Raw genomic sequence first — 20,095 nt, 5'->3', positions numbered from 1 at the left:
GTTGGGTGGTACAGACCACCCAACCAGGATGAAGAGGCAGATGAAATATTCTATAAGCAGCTAGGCCTTGTTTTTGGAGGGGACTCTTAACTTACCACATACCTGCTGGAAATACAATTCTGTATAGTCTGTCTCACAGAACAATTAAAGTCTGTTCTTGGTATGGCTTATCTTAACATATAGGGATGTATAAGCATAGCTGAAATAGTATTGTTGAGTCTGATATATTTTCCAAAGAGAAAATGTTACTCTGCTTAAAAACGCAAATATACAAGGCCATTACTACATATGAATTCGAAGCACACTCTGTCTTGATTTGCTTTAATAATAAATATTAAGTACTATGTGTTTACTGAATATACAGTGCAAACTCTCAAAATTATTTAAAACAATGTCCTTTTAAACTGTAAGTTTGAGAGGTGTTGGATATAGCAAGGTTCGGAATTCACCCTAATTTTTTAGCTAGATGTTAAGTTTTTATGTTGCCGTGAGTAGTGGAGCTTGTTTATAGCTTTGTGTGTGAGGCAGAATGTTTGCTGCAGACTGCAGAAATTTATCTACCTACTTTTTTATTGGGTAAACACAGGTCTGCCGCAACTTGTGGAGAATGTAAACTTGTTAAAGATCCTAAATTAAACAGCTATTCTTGAATCATTTAATATACATTTATCTGTCTGGAGAGTTTGAGTCGGGAGGCAAGAACAAAGTATTTAACCAAAAGGAGGAAAAAAACCCCTTCTTATATAAAAAAAAATAAAGATTTCATGCCACTGCGGAAAGTTTCCAGTAATTTTTGCTATTTATAAATATATCTAAAAGGAGAAATAGTAAAAATAAAAGCCAACCACTTATCCCCCACACTGCAAACAGCAAAATAGGAGACTAAAGTGGATTATATTATCAGAGAGATTAAAGAATCCCCAGATTAGCACAACCTTGAAAATGGAGCTGTTACTTTTGGCAGAGAAATCATAAATAATTAAGAATATGCAAATAAAGTTGTAGACAGTATGAACCAGTACATTGGTTTTCCACTTTTGTTGGGTAAAAAACATAGATAATAAATTCAGTTTGATAGGTAATGCTTCTTAACAAAATCTGTGGAATTACCGCCATGAGTTAAGGCTCAGAATTTAATGGTATTCTAAAAAGGCTAAACATTTTAAACAAATAGTGAGAATCTAAGCAGCTTTAAGTCTTTTTCATATGTTTTTGCCTTGCATTTATTCTGTATTTGTCCATGATGAAGTTTTATGGCAATTATTATATGAAGTGTTTTGTATTGTCCACTGAATCGATTTCACTAGACTATTTGGGATATTGGTTCTATTTAGGATACAGAAACTACGTTATTATATAGCATATCTCCTGTATCCTTTGAAATGCTTACTGCACAAATTTGTGTTGATCTTTCAAGAAGAAGGAATTACCTTCAATGATTTCAGCCTGTTTGTCTTCATGGGTGTCATTTTCCTAAGGGCGTGGAGTGACTCTCAGAAGGGGTGGAATGACTGAGCATGCAGAAGGTCTGAGAAGCAAGCTCTGGTGAAAGTGTAGTGTGTAGCCAGCCTAAACTAGTGACGATGTTGTTTTTGCAGCCTTTTTTGTCAGGTTCTCAGTGCATTGTCATCATAGCAGACTTTTCCTAAAAGAAAGAAGAAATTCTTTCTGACTATATGTTCATCTGTATAAAACAGTCAATATGGATAATAGAAGGTTAAAAGTTTTCTGTAGACTCTGAATCTCTGTTATAGCTATCTGTCAGTGACAATAATTAAACCGTCTTCAAATTAAGGACACTAGATGGGATGAGTTAATAGAACTATTGTAAATCATTACCATGTTGTGATCTGATAAAAACTTAAATTTTAGTTTTTTAAAAAATACATGTGCAATCTTTACGTTTTTAAAAATGGAAAAATAATACCGATATAAGAAGATGAATCCAGTTTTGATGACTGAAGCAAGAGGGGGAGATAAAAGTCTAATTTTTGTTTTTTCTCTTTTGTATATGTGTCTAAACCAATATATACCAAATGCAGAGATCCTTGAAAATGAAGTTTTTCCCAGTAACGAGCCTGTTCTAAACATTTGTAGCATATTAAGAGACTTCATATAAGTAAGGTTTATAAGTTGAATGTATTATACAAGATAGGCTCTGACTTGGCTGGCCCTGTGGGAAGCTGGAGTTGGACTTGATGATCCTTAGGGGTCCCTTCCAACTCAGGATATTCTGTGATTCTGTGAATTATCTCACTTGTTCAACAGGTGGATGATTAATGCTGTGCTATAAATTAACCATTTATACATACATATAAAGAAGAAATTTTTCATTAAGCTAACAAGTAGGGAATACTGTGCCAGTAATCGACTAGTTCTCTAGAAAGGCTGTGTTTAAAAGTACTGTAAGGAGAAGGAGATTCTGCTTTTGCTTATTTTATGATGAACAAAGGTTACTATTTTTCTTGTATTTCACTTCCCATTAAATTTTCAGCACCAATTTTAGATCTGAAGTTCAGGGTTCAGTTGGGGATGTAGTGCAGAGTTACTACGTAAGTATGACTTCATTTTTTGTTTCTTTGTTTCTGTTAGGGAGAGAAAGGATAGTCTTTTTGTGGTAGTTTTTGAACTGATTTGATTTTAGTTTTCAGGCCTCTTGGCATTACCCCATGGTAGATACTACATGCAGTGAAACTGTCACAGCAGGTTCAAAAGCCCAAAATTCTGAAAATGACATTTGTTGTTTAGGCTCTGCTTTTTGGCTAATCAAATAGATGCCATTCTTTTCACTACACGCCTCTGCACAAACCGATCACAACTTGAGCAGTCAGCTGCTTCTACCTGATACTTTTGGTTTTAAGAAACACAACACAGCTCTTACATGATGCTTTTCATCTCTAAATCTCATACTTCACAAATCAGAGTAAGTACTACTTTTGTTTACTAACAGTGGAAGGAGATTTTTTTCTCAAGGATATTTTGGGTTGCATTTCATGTGCACTTAAGACAGTGTTTGAACACAGTCCTTCAAGAATTATTTGCATATATTTCTTCTACTGAATGGAGGGAGGAAAAAGGGTAGTATTTTCTATGTTTTAAGGACAAGCTGTTCAATAAGATGACTGGAAGATGGTATTACAAAAAAGCCAATTGCTCATGTCTAGGAAAGTGGAGGATTAGAGGTTATGCCATTGGTGGGCATTCTGCAAAATGGAAAGATTTGCTTGTCTAAAAAGCAGCTTGAAGATTCCTGCTATCTCTGTGCCTCTCTGTCTTAAAGCTTCCCTATCATTCATATCTTAAAACTCTCCTTTTAAATTTTTTTTATTTATTGCCATAACTATATAGGTAGAAAGGTGATACTATTTAAAGAATAGGTCATTTGTGCAGCACTTTAATTCATTAGGGTACAGAGGAAAGACTTTTCTGATGGTACTAGAACTTGCTGGGTATATACTTGTAACAATCAATACAACTTGAAAACAAATGAATTCACATTTAAAAAATGAAAGAATGCAAGAGGACCTTTTCTGACAGAAAAGACAGTATTTGAAATATTAGAGAGATGCAACAAAGTAAGAATGTTTCTGCTCTTGCAAAAGCAAAGAGCTGCCAGAACAAGAACACTGTTGAAATTGGGTGAATAAGTGAAGTTTGAGAATCTCATTCTATGTTACAGTAAATGTAAACACAAAGGTGGGGATCCTTCATATCCTGTAGAGCAGCACAGAACTGCTGTGAGAGTAATCTTGTGTTCTTTCACAAGTTGGCAGTGGTGCTTTCTATTTTTATCCTATAATCTTTCACTTCTGGAACTTCAGTGTAACGCTGTTGTGCTATCTAAGCCTAATGGTGTGAGTAGTCACTACATTACAATATAGCGCTTTTAGGTATGCTTCTAAGTTGTAGGCATGCTGTTGGTGCCCTTTGAGTAGGCTGGATTCAGTACTCCACATAATGCTTCCGTCCTTAGAGATGTGTTTTATGGCTGAGAGCTCTTGCCATTGTGAGGGTTACCAGAATGTGTAAAACTATCTGGTATTGCCGCTGGATTTGGATATGCTGAAATTAGGCCTGTATGGGGAACAGCATAATAATTCTTAACTGCAGGGTTAAAGTTACTCTTTTACTGAAATATTTGTGACCCAATTTAGATTATTGCAGGAAGGATTTGTAGTCTGTATATGTATTTTCCCTGAAAATTGTGTGTAAACATTTACTTTTAAGACTATAGCATCTAAAAAAGTTAATGAGGAATTTTTCAGGTGAGGATAATAATGGATTGATTTACTTCATGAAAGCTGTGAGTTTTAGTTTTGTTGGGCTACTCTGGATGTGGTTGTTATAGGGGAAAAATAACAGTACATTTTTAGCTTCTGCCAGGATGTCTGTGACAGATGGTGTCTTGCCTGTCAAACGTGAATTCTTCCCACTACAGAAATATTGGTTGGAGGGAAAAAATTGGTGTTCCATAGCTTTAAAAAAAAGCGTCTTGGTTGCTATAGGAGTAACTAAGGGATATTTATACAGATCTTGGGCAGAACACCGATAGTACATGCAGAAATCAGAATCTGAACAAATCTAAAAGGTCCTGGTTGAAGCCTGGCTGACATCAGACAAACAGAGGAAACAAAAAATGTGTGCATGTTTGGGGGGAATAATGTTAAAATAGTCCCTGCAGGTGCTTTTGTGGTTAAAAAAGTTCTTTACTGGTAGCTGGGGTCTGGAACATAGAAGTACAGAATAGTTCAGGTTAGAAGGGACCTTAAAGCTCATGTAGTTCCAACGTCCCTGCCATGGGACAGGGACACCCTCCACTAGACCAGGTTGCCCAAAGGCTCATCCAGCCTGGCCTTGAACACTTCCAAGGAGGGATCATCCACAGCTTCTCTGGGCAACTTGTGCCAGTGCCTCACCACCCTCACGGGACAGAATTTTTCCTAATATCTGACCTAAATCTACCTACCTTCAGTTTAAGCCCCTTGTGCTGTCACAACATGCCCTTGTATAAAGTCCTTCTCCATCTTTCCTGTAAGCCCCCTTTACGTACCAGAAGGCTGCTATAAGGTCTTCATGGAGACCTTATTGGGCACAACTTCTCCAGGCTGAACAACCCCCAACTCTCAGCCTGTCTTCATGGGAGAGGTGCTGCAACCCTCCAGTCATCTTTATTGCCTTCCCCTGGACTCATTTCAACAGGTCTGTGTCTTTCTTGTGCTGGGGACCCCAGAGCTGGATGCAGAACTCCAGGTGAGGTCTCATGAGAGCAGAGGAGGAGAATCACCTCCCTCCAGTTTGGCACATGATTAATATGTGTGCAAAGACAGGCAGCTGCCAAGTTTTGGACAGTACAGAATAATACTCTATACTGTTTTCAGAGGCCTTAATGATTCATATATCTATACTTTCTTGAAACACCCTTTCAGCTTCTGTGAAAGCAGACTTTATTGGCACAGACTTGGAAGAACTTATTGTGGCACTGTATGTGCTTCTTATCTTTCATTTTATAATTGCTGTCAAGTTTATAGAGCTCTGTCATGTATTAGATTCCAAATAATTTGATTGTCTGATTCTTTGCAGTGTATGCTAATAGAACTATGTGGTTGGCTGCTGCCTCTGTATAAGGTGCTGTACAGAGATTTGCTCCTGGATGTAACTGGGATATTGATGAAGTTGTGTTTTTCAAAGAGTCTTAACATGTATTTTTGTGTGGCATTCATACGAGTTATACTTAAGTGCTGTCTGTAACTAACTTTTAAATGTTAAAACAGAGGAACTTCAACCTTTTAGAAAAAGAAGCTCTTGTTCGGTGTTGCTGGCATTCTAATGGGGTTAGTCATGTTCATTTCAGTTTATTAACCTCCTGTGCTCTTGATTCAAATAAGGTATTTGGCACATTGTTTACTTTCTTTATGTGAATGAGTAAAAGCAACCATGTAGAATTCATAGAAAGCTATGCCGAGGTGCCCAGTTTCATAATTTTAGTGATCAAGTAATAATGTTTTGCATTTAGAAAGGAATCTTAAACATTCACTGTGTGAAATCCTTCATACTGTTCTGAAGGAATTTTGAGGAACATGCAGTCTCTTCAGGCTTACACTGACTTGATGTTCTGAACTATGATCCTTTGTAGCTAAGCAAGAGGATCCTTACCACTGATAGGTTATGTGTTTCAAGCTCTGGCTTTTCTTTAGCAAACAGAAAACTCTTCAGATTGCCATAGAGACATTCTAAAACACTCTGTGACCTGTAATACAGTGACAGTGTTTTCCAGCCTGGGAAATGTAAGAATTACGGTATGTGGAGAAAAACTGCCCATGTCATTGGGGTTTTTTTATCAACCATATTGGTTTTTAAACCTCTGTGAGGTATGTGTTAATTCTTAAAAGAAGTAATTAGCTGATTTGCACAACAAAGTATTCTTTAAATTGTTAGGAGATAACTGCATTACTGTTGCAGTGTACTTAACATGGGAGATTAAATGCACATCCTTTTATGAATGTAAAAATCTTTATATTGCCTTAAAAAAAAACGAGTTACCAGTGGCACGAAAAACTCTCTGGGCAGTAAACACTGCAGTAAGTGCTTATTGTGCATATAGGTCATGCTTAGGAAAATGTGTGCGTAAAACACAGATCTCACTGGAAATAATTACAGAAAACTTGATGCTGCGGTGTTATATGCTGCAGGTTGAATATAGTGACTTCACTTGTTGTTCTTGAGCTACATAGCAATTGGCAGAAGATTTACTTCTACTTTTGAAGAAAATGACCAAAACTGCTGATTAAACTGGGAATAACTGCTAATTACAGTGCCTGCAGAAAAGGGTTTCTTCTGCTTATTTTCTCAGATTCTTAATTGTAGCAGCATAGCAAAGTTTGAGTCTAGTTAAGATAACTGTATTTCAAGCATGAACAAAATTGAGGACTTTCTGAAAGACCCTTATTTCTAGCAGTCTACCCTTCAGAATTAGGCTGGGACTCCTCTCTTGAGGACTTGACTTTTATATGTATAAAATGTTCACTAGTTTCTCAAGGAGTGCAGTACAGATTGAGAGTTTGGCTAACAGTCTCTTCTTAAGAGGCTAGAATCACATCCTCACTCTGCAAGTATTGTGGTTTGTCCAGTGCTATGGTAACATGAGCAACAGGTTGTAAAAACAGTCTTTGCCAGAAAAGTATCAGATAGCATTCTTGGGGGACATAGGGACCAAAGAATAAGAAAGGGCTGTTTTTTCTTAACAGTTTTCAGAGTGAATTTTTACTAACTTTCTTTCACTTCTTCTTGATCATGATGGTTCCTTTAGTTAGACTTCATCCTTGGTTCAGTTATGGCTGGGTACCAAGAGTGTTATGGCCACCTTCAGCAAATGGGTAGTACAGCAGAGGTCAGCTTTCATCAGGCTGAACATGATCAAGAAGAAATCAAACTTGTTCTGCTCTCCTTCTGGCCAGCCCTTCTAGTGCAGGCAAGGAAAGAGGCCTGTGAGTTGCATGGACTGTTGTGATTTTTCAGAGTCAAACAAGAGTATATTTGTGCCTGGTCATGTAGTGGGTTGCAAATCTGCATTTTGGGTTAAGATTGGCATTTGTGATGATGTAGCATTGGAGGAGCTAGAGACTTTGGCTTTTAGATCATTCCACAATAGGCAAGGAAGGCTGTCCTGTTTGTTTAAAAGGAGAAAAAAAAAGTGAGAGAGATTGGGATTGGGGAACCTTTTGTGCAGAAATGCAGGGAAACCTCTTTTGGTTTTTTTTTTGTTTGGTTGGTTGGTTTTTTTATTAGTTCTATGCCTTAGAGCTGATCAACTGCCACTGCAGCTCTTCCAGGCTATGCTAATTTGAGCATAAATCTCTAGGTTTCAGAGTTCAAATATGCTGACATATTCTGTTGTCTCCTAGAGGAGTATTGTATATTGCAAATGTTGTATGAAGGTTTCTTACTTTGATCTCTACTTTTTTATATGATTTTTTTTCCTGTCATATTGTGGGCATGTATCTGAAGAAAAATTGTTCCTTTCAGTATGTCTGAATTGGCAGCAGCTTTAAAAAGTGCCAAATAAGAATAATTTCGAATTTAGAGTTAACTGATTGCTGTCAAGGTGTATGTGTAATCCAAGTGTGGTTATTTCCTGGAAGTGGAAGAGTGATTATGCAAATTCCTGCTCCCAGTTAGTTAGCCCTCTCCTCTATCTACTATCTTTGAAATTACGTGCTTCTGTTACCTGGCAGGTATGACACTTTATTTCTCTTGAAGCTTTTTTTTTAAGCCGTAGTTACCAAAGGTAGCTACATTAAAATAAAAATAACTTCTAGAACAATAAAATTTTGGGGTGTGCTTATGTGAGGAAGTAGGGACAGGGAATGGCAATGGAAAGACTTGTGTTAGTTGGTGTGACAATGTGGGAAGAATTCTGAGGATAACAGGATTTTATTAACTGTGGAGGGACAGCAAAGGCTTTCCAGCAGCTTATGTTCCTTGGGCTACCTTACTACTTTTACAGTGCCTGCTGAAATGGGACTGTGTACCACTGCTCAATGGCAGCCTGATGTGGTTGTGGTAACAGATGCGGGGTCATCTCCGTGTGTGCCTGCTTGTCTTTTAGGAGCTATTGGCTGAATAGGGCGTATGTCTTCCCTTCATATGCTGCAGTTACAGTCTGGCAATTACAAGCTGTCCTGCCATCTGACTAATTGCATTAGTACATTAGGCTGTACACTGTGATGGTAGATGACATGGCTGCACATCCTACTTAGCTTTTCTTCCTGTGAGATTGTAATGTCTGGCAGTGGACACTTGGAAGCAGAGCCTGCTTCTACTGCCACAGATAACTCTACTGTGATTCTAAATTAAAACCATTAGTTGGCCCTAGTTGATGCTGTGTAATGAATTGAGAATTTATAGTGGAATGAAGAAACTGTCAAAGATGGGAAATAACTCAGTTGTTACATAAACCCCTGTGACTAGATAATGTTTTGGGATGCTGAAATAGACATCCTTTCTTAGAAATGGTAGGTTTTGTCAGATTTTTTGAGAGAGAAAATCGGTTCATTAGCTAAAGCTAAGGAGAAAACAATTGGTGCAAATAATCTTTTTTGTATAGCAGAATGTAATTACTGTATGATTGTAACTAACTTCATAAGGCCATTTTGCAAATGTTATTTTTATCAAGTAGCTGTAAAATCAATTTTGAGTTGAATTGAATTAATCAGTAGTTTTTACCTGTACATTAGGTGAAAACTGCGTGCTAAAGCATCGTTGGTGTATGAAGAATTATAGGACAGCAGATACATGAGATGATAGAGTTAAGCCTGTGGATCTTTGCTGTTTGAGATTTTGTTCAGCACATTAGCATTGGTGTAGTCTCATGGCCACAAATATGTTGATTTTGTACTGTTATTAAAACCAAAATTGGCCTTGCATTTGGAACTCCAATAATAATTATGTTGTTGTATGAACTAGAAAATGATCCAATTCTCTCAGCTGCATTACTGCAGAAGAGCTAACACATTAAGGTGAAGCCTGCATTGATTAATGGAATGAGCAGTGAGTCCTAAATGCAATGGGGAATAGGTTTCTCTCACTGCTGCTTCCTTCTCAAGCAAGAGCTACATTTGATGCTGTAAAGCAGTGATGAGTAACTATTAATACAGCTACACGTTAACTACATTACAGATGCAAATGCACTGGGTTGCTATCATGCTGTTCAGTTTTTATGAAATACCATGTAAAACTAATTTATATGTTGAACAGTCTTTATAATACTGTTATCTAGTAGGTTTATATGAATGCAGCATGCCCAGGTTTTTTGGTTTTTTGGGTTTTGGGGTTTTTTTTTGTTTGGGTGTTGTTTTGTTTGGTGGGGGTTTTTTTGGGGTTTTTTTGTTTGTTTTGTTTTTTGGGGGTGGGGTGTTTTTTGTGGTTTTTTGTGGTTCTTTGCTATACAGGACTTTGGTTTTACTTTCAGAGAATAGGAACTTGCCGATTTTGGAGAGCAGCAAATTTGCATGTGAAAATTGGTTGTCTGTGGTTGTGAATGTATGGAAATAAATGCTAAGTTTGATCCTGGTGACAATTAAGGGAAGCATATGACAGATTTGTTGCAATGATGCTGGCAGCATGGAAACAGGGATGCAAGTGATTAGATGTCAGGAAAGCTTCCTTGTCCACCGCTATTTGTCATTTGTTAGTTTTGCCCTCACTAGCAGCATTGAATGCAGGATCTATTTTTAAAGAGCTGCTTTTCTATGTAGGAGGTTAGACTTTGTGTACATTTTTTCGAAAGGTAGCTTCCCTAGCTGCTAATAAAACCTATATTTTGAGGCTCAGCACAGAAATGAAAATATCAAATGAATCAATTGTGATGAAAACAAAAGACTTCAACTTAATGCAAATGACCTGATATTTATTGATGCTGAGTTTCAACTGGCTTAAAAATCAGAAAGACACATTTATGATCAGGAAATTCTAGTGACATTTAGTGCATCATTACAGTTTTTTAGTAATCTGAAAACCAGAACAACCTGGTGTAAAAGACTTTAGAGAACTATGAATATTGAGCATATTCCTCAGCTAGTATGCTTGTTATTATCATGCAGATAAATTACGGCAAATTATTATAATAATGTAATAACAAATGGAAATAACCTTATTTGTATTTATATGCATATTGGTAGAACATGATGAATGCAATTAACCTTGCATTTGGAAATGGCTTTTCTTTCTAAATATCACATTTATTGTTTGCTCTTTGAATGCTGTTTGAATTGTAAAATCTAATGATAGCTTTTATGCAGTGTTAATTCTAAAATGGGTATGTTCTGTAATACTTGTTTGTCCTCAATTCCAAAGTTCCTTATGCAGCTTTATTGATTGCTGTGCTTAGATTTCTGTGTGAGCTCAGCTCCAAAGGTGATGTGTCTGATTTGATTTCAAATATACAGAATTCATAGTACTGTGAGAGTAGTTGTAACCTCCTTTCTTTTGAGTTGTATTCAAAAGAATCTACTTCACATTTAAAGGTATTTAAATTTTAAGAGCGCTTTGTGTAAACAGCAAGTTAAATTTAGGTGATGAGGAGAGACTTTGGATGCAACTGTGAAGAAAGGTACTTTTCAATTTCACAGATGTTTATAATGTTTTACGGATTAGGTGCCTGACTGTAACCCCTATCTGTGTCTGGAGGGTCCACCAACAACTGAAGTTTCATATAATGCTGAGTCTTACATTTGGTATTGTCACTTCTGAGAGTAGTTCGCTAGTAGACTAGGAGTTTAACGTGCTCCATTCTTCACAGATGGGACAGAGTTGTCAAGCAGGTTACTTTAATTACAGTTACCTGTCCAGATAAGATCACGTTAAACTTATTGTGAAGTAAAAATATTCCACCTCCAAAGTCTAGAGCTGCCATTTCTACTAGGTTGTAAGTGAAATTAACAGTTTGGTTAATCTTGTTGCTTCCCCTGTTGCGTGATCTCAGTGCATCTTGCTGCTTCTGTATTATTTTGACTACAGAATAATAGAAAGTTGTCAGAGAACTTACCAGTGGGTTTGTGGAAAGATATGTGTGAAGAAGCACTTCCTGTTCATATCTAAAATGTTCTTTGGTTACATTTCTTAACATTTGATTAATTCATAATGTTTAGGGTATAGAGAATTTATAAATGGGCAACATAACTACCATGTCTCCTTGATTTTAAAATTAGAGTAGGGTCACAAAGCAATCAAGCTAGCCTTCTCTCTTCCTATAGTAACAGCAGCAATAATTACATGAATGAGCAGCTATATAGAGAAAAATGTCACAAATTGAGATGAATAGTTTAGAGATGATTATATTACATTTGACAGAGAACAAAAAAATCTCCCCCCATGCCAAGTACTTTGGAGCTCTGGTTATACCAAGAACATGCCGAGTGGGTTTCTTCCTTTGTTCAGTGCACCAATAGAATACTTGGAGCTCTCTGCACATTGGAAATGGGAATTCTGAGGTTTTCTGGTAGTTCTATGGCATTTGTTTTTTCTGGAGCTCTGGGAAATCTCATTTCCTCCTGTTCTAATATTCCAGTGATTGCTTCTGCTTTTTCATGCTTTTTCAACTGCATGTTATAACCCAACTACATGTGAATTGTACAGTATGTGTTTTTCATGCTGAGAATGAGCGGTTCGGGTACTAAAGGAGTAGTAGATACTGGTTAGCAAGTAAGCATTTAATGAGGTAGCTTTTTAAAAGAGAAAGCTATTGTATTTTTCACCGACAGTTATGTAACTTTTTGGCATGATTTTGGCATAATTATTGGATTAATGATGCTCAGTTTTCTTCTCAATCATTTTTCTAGCTTATGAAAGGACCTCAGAAAGCACTTGGATGGGCCAAGCAAATACCATCTGTGCAGCTGAATAAATGTGTGTAAAATATTTAATTATGTATGAGGCTTTCAGTAACTTCAAGGAATTCAGCAACAATTAAAATGGAAAGGTTGATATAAAAGCTCAATCTTCTATCTTTCACAGGAAAACTGAAGTCTGCTTTGTCAGGATCACAGTTGGGCACGTTTTGTACTGAATAATGCAAGCTCGTTGAACTCTGTGGCATGCAGTTTTGTTCTTGAGGCTTCTTGAAGCTGATGCAACCTCAGCAGTAAGCTGAGGGGTTTTGCTTGTTAGTCTTAGGACAAATATCTGCTAGGGTTTCTATTAACAGTAATCAAAAGACACAACTGTTATATTGATTAAATGAAACTGATTTTCTGTCTCCTTAAAATTTCACTGTTATTTCTTATAGAAAGAGTCTTATTTCACTAAACAATACTGTTTTGAACAATAGCAAGAGATGCTCTATATGTTGGGGGAAGTATGATTAGATTCTGGACACACCTTTCAGTATAATTAGTCCCATGTCAAACTGTTTAACCTCAGCTTCCACTTCAACACTTAAATATTTCTGTGTAAATGCATCGTATGCTGAAGAATCGATTTGAGTATTTTTCTGTTCAGAATGAATTTTCCTATGAGTCTTTAGGTTTATGCTAGTTGTGAGTGACAATAGGCTCAGGAATGAAAAACCGTTGGGTTTTTTCCTCCCTCTCAGTTCAGTAAGAAGTATTAATTTTGGAAGATGTTTTTTCCATATTGATATTAAAGGCAACAACTGCTGTTAATCTTCTGTAATAAGAAATACAATTTTTTATCAACTCATAGGTCCAGAGTTTTTGGATCATCTAATAGCATTTGTTGTGTATGTTCTGAAAACTGAAAACTTTGAACTTCCAAGTTGATGAGGACTAGTGGTTAAATAGCAATAATTCTTTTTAGAACTTAAGCGGGGAAAACCTAGCTTCAGTAACCAACTAAACTGCCAGCAATTTTTAGAGCTGCTTTTCATGTACCACTTTCATATCTCTTTTAATTAATTAGCTCTTTCCAATTCATAAGTGCTGTGTTTTTCTTTTTAACATGTTGCTGTCTTTTGAAGCCTTTCCTTTTTGTCTAATTTGGTAGCATTTGTAGCATTTGGTAGCATTTCTTCTTTCATCTGCTTGGGTTGATACTCTGTAAATTTTGGTATAGTGCTCCTGTTGCTGCCATCCTTTGTTTTCTTGTACAATTTCTTTCTGCATTAACAGCTGCTTTTTTGTACAACATTGTTAAAGTTATTAACAGTGGCAAAACAGAGAATTGCTATATTCTGGTTGATTTCACTTTGCAGTGGAAGAATACATTAAATTCTTGTTTCCTTTCTAGTCCTGCTTTTTGTGCTCCATGTGCATGTGAGATTTCCCTTTACCATTTTTTGTCATTTTGCATACCTTACTGCAAGTTTTATTCTCTCACCTGCCCAATAGTCTCAATTTAAAATATTATTTTTCTTCTTTGTAACTTCTTTTTATCTTTCTTGTATAAATACAAATTTTCTATTTCCCTAGGCAGGACAAAAAACATTGAGAGGTTTAATTCCTAAAGTAGAGAGCTATCTTCTGTAGCCAGCACTCCAGTTCATTCCTTATTCATATCTGGTAATGTAATTGTGCTAAGCAAATGGAACTTCTAGAGTAGCTAAAAAAAGTGGTACCTAGGCTTTGCATCCTGATACTGAAAGTAGTCAGCTTTGCACTTGATGCAGGCCGATTTTCACGTCCTTTCTAATGTTAGCAATTTGCATGATGCAATCTAATACTAAAGTGAAGAAATATTGTCATGTGTGCATTTGAATTCTCATTCCTGAGCTGTGTTACACTTGGTGTCCATCTTTGTTTGGACTGGCATATGGAACTGGAAACTAAAAGCAAGCACATACTTATGGTCTGTGTATGTAATACATGTGTTTTCTGCCTGAATTTGAAGCCTGTGCATTCATAGCTGACTTAAATGACTTTGAATCATCTCCTGTTATCTAAAAGCCCCAGCTTTGTGTAAAGTAGTCACTGTAATCTATGTTCTGGCTATGAAATATTTCCATCTAGTCTATAGTTTTGTTTTGTTTTCTGAAGGAGGCAAAAGAGGGTTTTAGCAGGGAGTGCTTCCTCCTATAAATGGAAATAATTTTTCAGGGGGAGAGCTGGGCAGAGAGCAATGGGTGCTGCTGTGTCTAGATGCCTGAGGCATCACTGCAAGCTGCAGCAGAGGTAGCCTCTTCCAGTAGTAGCTGACACCATCCTCACCCCATATGTGGCTGGCGAGAGCATCAAATGAGCTCTCTGTGGTGAATTAAAATGGTGCTCTCGCTGCTGAGAGCAGGAAAAAAGGATGCTGCTTTGTGATTCAGCATGGACCACCTGATGTGTTCATTGTGTGGAAAAAAATCTTATACAGAATAGATGCTAAACTGCTGCTGGATAATGTGGGCGCAGAAGACATAATGATCGAAACATTTTATCTTTTTAAGGCTGTGAAGATGATCCAGCTGTGATGCCGAAGTGCAGTCTCAACATTGTTTGAAAAGTCAAATCTGGAAGTTTGAGGTGGAGACGCAGCAGTATTAAGGGGAAACAAAGAAATCACTGTGCACAAGTCTTGTGAGAGAATTTCAGGTAGTGGAGGACTGGCAAAACTGCGCTGATGCCTGCTTTCTAGCACTTGTTCCTTTTCTCTAGCAAGCAGAGCAACTCTGCATAGTGCTTCCCTCTTTATTCTTGATTAAGTGCTTTCATGTGCCTCAGTGGTTGAGCAGTGGCTTGGGTGTGGGAAAACTCATAATTTGCTTCATGGATCAGGTAATTTTCATTTGGAACTTCTCTGTCTGCTCTAATTCAGTACAGTAAAGAGAGAGTAGTGCAGTTTGTCTTGGGGACTTCTACTTCCACAGGTACTGCTGCTGAAACTAGAGCATGAGTCTCCATAATAGCACAATTAGTTGCTCAAACCATAAACAAACATATTTCTTCTTTCTTTGTGGTATCTACTTAGTTTTACTAGCACAAGTGTTTGCAAGTTTGCATGGCAGTGAAGATAATGGAATTGATTAGAGCTTAAAATAGCCATGAAGTTGTTTGTAAGCTGGATTAGGTACTCAGACCTCTTTGGAGCCCTACAAATTCAGTACTGTCACAACTGAAAAGATGTGTCAGGACTAGGAATGAGATACTGCCTATGTTGGCAGTGTTGTAGAAGAAGACTTGTCAAAGGATGGCTATGATTTCCTAAATCTAATATTCATTAAAAAAAGTACAGATGAGGCTGATCTAACAGTTGGAAGCACAGCTTCCCTATGAGTAGTGTGTGTAGAGATGTATTGTGATTATTGTGATGTACTTTTTTTTTTCTTTTTTTTTTGTTTGTATAACCATGCAGAATTTTTGTGCATGGATGCTAAAGATGTTTAAAAACTTTAAAATGGAGAGATACTGAGTGGTCTGTTTCATGGCATCTAGTTTAAGTCAGAGAACTGAAAGCATACTTGCTACCGGCTCTTGACCATGCTGACTGCAGTGTTTCTGAGAACTGAAAGACTTAAAGGACTGTGATTATTATCCTTAAGTATTCACAGTAATGAGTCTTCGTTTTGTTGTAATTAACATAGTAGAATATGTTTCTCTTGTTTTCAATATTCTACATAGAAACAGTTTTCCATAGGTTACTGAAACTACTCTAGAGAGGCTATCAGTGTGATCAGGTCCAAGTGAGTATATTTGACTAGATTTTTGGTAGGTGTGGATATTGAAATAACTTTTTGCATGCCTAACAGCTATGAACCGTATTGGCTGGTGTTCTGAAGATCAGAGTATGAGATCTTTGTCTGATGAGGGTTATGTTTGAATTTGATTTATTGATAACTTGAAATCGTTATTTTATTTACAGAAATCCCTTTAGTTACATATTTACAATACTCATTAGCATAGCATTTAGTTGTCTAAATCTGTTGCTGGCTTTAAGCATGGCAGCGGCTGTATGCAATATAATTTGATGTCCTTGGGGAATGTAGATGAAGAGCTTGTTACATGGGAGTATAAGATAAGATACCAATTTTTGAAGTCTACTTTTCAGATTAAAAGTTAAGATTTCATACTAAACACAACTTAGTATTTCAAGTCAAATTTTAACTGACATTTAGTTTTACATCTCCATGAGGGAACTTTGGATTTGCTCTAAGTATTCCAGATTGTTTTTCCTCATTGTTATATCCCTCATTGAGACCCACGGTTTCACCCTAGAAAGTTTTAGGGTGAACTTGATTGTTTTAAAATGCTGTCTTTTTTTGTTTTGTTTTGAATTGCCATCACAATAAGTAGGCTCAAATAGTAATTTTAATTTTAAATACAATGTATTCTGCATCTTTTTAGTAACAGGGAGAAAGTTCAAACTAATTTTGTGGTGCCAGGCACGAAGGGAGTTTGCTTCAGAGAATTTGGGGCCATCTGTATAAAGGCACGCAGAGCCAATCACAGTTATTTAGGTTATCAGTCCAAATATACAAACTAGGCCTCTCATTGAAAAGGGGTTTTGTGGTGATGACAGTTCTTAAATGTGTTTATTGGATTGTTGTTTTATGAAATTTTTATTGTGTTTGAACATTGAAAAGCCAGTTCCTTACTGGTTTGAACTGGTGTGAGTGAAGGTGACTCAAACTTAGTTATTAGGTTATGTCATTGGAACGACTAGCTCTGAACACATATCCATATTTGTGCTTCTTTAAACAGTAAAAGCAGTAAAACTTTTAACAGAGGCTCATAATTTCTAAAATGATAGATTATTTTCCTTTTGTTCTCAACCACTTCAGCTGTTAATGAAAAAATACTGTGTTTGCTGGCGTCTTCTCAGCTATTCTGGATGTACATTGTGCTAATGTAAATCAGCAGTTTCTGCTTCTATAAATAGACTTCCTCAGCAGCTGCAGAGCAAAACTGAAAATCATTTTTATTATTGCCATTCATAAATTGTTTGAAAGTGTCCAGTGGTATGGATGTCTGCTGTAGTGATATTTGCAGTGTGAGCTGAGGTGATGAGTAGAGAGAGGGAAAGAAGAGTGTGCATTTATAAGCCAAGGGTGTGAGAGTGGAGGCAGAGAGCTCTTCATTTGCTCATTTGCGAGTCCTTAGGCTCTTAGGTCCTTTATATAAAAGATGTGCTCACCATGTGCTGGCTAAAAGTAATGAGCTCTTACATTGGGTCTGGGGACAGCATTTATCTAACATCTCTGTAGCTGGATGTGAGGCAGCCTTCACAAGTGTACTCTGCTGGGGAACATCATCATACTGTGCCCTAAGAAGTTGTCTCCTAAAATTTTCAGTTCCTTCTGCTGCTGGGTCTGGTTGTCAGCTGCGCGGAAAAGAAACAGCCAGACAATAATGCTTTACCTTTAACAGCATCCCCCCTCCTGAACCATGGTACCATTGTGGGAGCCCTTACATGGCTGAGCAGCAAGTGCTGCTCTCTTCCTTTCTAGAAGCAGACTAGGAAGTGGTACCCAGTGTGGTCTGCAAGAAGTAACGCTTACAGGCTACCCAAGTTACCATCGTTGTTTGTGGACACAGGAGAGGTTTTCAGGAAAGGAAAAGTATTGAGACTCTTTCATGTGAGCATTTAATGCAAGTCTTGTGTCTGTGTTTACATGTGTGGTTGTTTTGGGTTGTTTTGTGGGCTTGTCTTTTCTTGAAAGCTAACAGTCTTTTTTTAAAGGTCGTACCAGAAGGTCCTGAGAAATATCTGGGGCCGTAATGATTATTTTCCTGAAATAGATACATGCTTATTTTCAGTGTTTCCCGAAGTATGTGTAGTAAAATGGATGGTAGATTCAGCTTGTGCTGAAAAATTCGGACTTTTATTTTCTCTCTCTAATAAAAGCACGTTTCTTGAATCTTGATGCCCAACCTCTGTGAATAATATATAAATGAAAGGAAATTATGAACTATAGTATTACAACGGCAAGTGGGAGTAAAGAATGCTTGTCAACTGTTGCTTTAGAAACAGCACCATCAGCCTGCAAGGGGCTAAAGATCACCTTAAAGTGACATTCAGTGTATGCCAAAGCCTTGGAAATTGGAAAGTTTCTTAGCATCTTAATTGTGTGTTTTACCAGTGCTTTAATCGGTATTCTTTGTACTGAATTAGATCTTGATGATGTTAACTTTTTTTCAAGGAGAAGCACAGAATCCTGACAAATAGAGTCTTAGCTTTTTATTTTTAATACTGTTTGAAATGTATGTATGTTTTCAATCATTTGATGGATGTCTCCTGGCTTGATAGCCTAAATGTTTTTTAGATGCTCTACTACTAGAAAAATGGATCATACTAATTCTTTAAAGAAGAAAATAGTGACAATATGAAAAAGTGCAAAATGTGTTTAAAAAGAAAACACAGGCTTGTTCTTTTTCAAAATGATTCCTCTCACGTTTTATTCAGCTACCATTTAAAGGGAGCAATTGTAGTTCATTCACTGTGAATGATCATTTGTGGCATTAATTAGGTCTAAATAATTGGGAGACATGAAGAGTATTTGGTATTTGGCATATCCTTGCAGGCTGTTATGAGATATAATTGAAGTACAGAAGTTCAGAAGAACTAAAGAATAAGTATCTGGGAGTGCTTTTAACATTTATTGCTAAAGTGCAGTGTAAAAAGTTGCACTTTTAAGTATTTTAAGAAAAGATGAGCAGGTTGTTCCTTTTATAAAGTATAAAAACTCTTAAAGTACAAAGTATTTTTTGTGGAATGAATCAAAAGGAGGAAAAATGGTAACTGGTATAGAATTAGTTTCACCTGTATCATTCTTTGTCCTTCATAAACAGGCAGAAGGAATTAATTTGAAGAATCTTTGTGTGAGAGTTTACTAAATAAACCTTTTATTTCTGCTTTCAGTCAGCAGATAAGCAGCGAGCCCTGGAAGAAACCAAAGCCTACACAACCCAGTCTTTAGCAAGCGTAGCCTATCTGATCAACACTTTGGCCAACAATGTTCTCCAAATGCTGGATATCCAAGCATCCCAACTTCGACGCATGGAATCTTCAATCAACCACATTTCACAAGTGAGACTTTTCCTGATTCCTTTCCTCTCCCCTTCCCCGCCCCCCATTACTACACAAGTAAAACTCTCACCTGACATTTTGTGAATGAGAATGGTAGCATTTAAAACAGAATGATGCACTACTTCTCATATTTCTGGGAATGGGTCTCATTATGTGATTGTCACCCATTGGTGACAATGTATTTGGTATTTATTGGCTACTGAGACTTAAAAAAAAAAAATCAATAGTTAGTTGAAAACAATACTTGTCATCCTTTTACTCTTCCTGTTGCTGTAATCCTGCAATTCTATTGACAGAAGCATAGATGACAAAAAAAGTTTGCTCCTGGTTTTTCTTAATAAAATGTACTTTACAATGACATGAACAGAAGGCAAAATTATTGTTTCAAGTTTGTGTATGGCTGCAGAACTCCTGCCATTGTTTGCAGTTTTTTCTGAGCAGCAATAAACGAAGCTATTTATATCAGGAGTTGATGTCCCATCCACCCTACTGATGAGAGAATTTTGACTGCCAGAATGGGGTGAGGGTGGATGGTAGATTTATTGGAGGTTTATGTGCCAGTGATGGATTAAAAGAGAAATAGAGAGCCTTGATATTATACTTTATATTTTTCTATTATGGGAGAGTTGGTTGGCAT

At 36.9% G+C, this 20,095-nt stretch overlaps 1 protein-coding gene across 45 annotated transcripts in view; it reads left to right on the top strand.

Moving 5' to 3' along the window:
- The window catches only part of ABI2 (abl interactor 2), a gene marked incomplete at its 5' end in the record, with an annotated part of 63,839 nt that overhangs the window by 11,037 nt on the left and 32,707 nt on the right, over positions 1 to 20,095 (top strand). For 36 of the 45 annotated variants that reach the window (XM_084265537.1, XM_084265533.1, XM_084265536.1 and 33 more), the window contains one exon: positions 19,291 to 19,458. The exons of the other annotated variants lie outside the window; for them this stretch is intronic. In XM_084265537.1, coding sequence (XP_084121663.1) covers positions 19,291 to 19,458 — 168 coding nt within the window. The remainder of the gene's footprint in view (positions 1 to 19,290; positions 19,459 to 20,095) is intronic. 45 annotated transcript variants of the gene reach the window in all.

Source organism: Gallinula chloropus (genome assembly GCF_964237585.1).
Source record: "Gallinula chloropus genome assembly, chromosome: 5".
NCBI lineage: Eukaryota > Metazoa > Chordata > Aves > Gruiformes > Rallidae > Gallinula > Gallinula chloropus.
The sequence above is the reverse complement of the archived record's forward strand: the minus strand, read 5'-3'. Positions and strand labels throughout refer to the sequence as shown.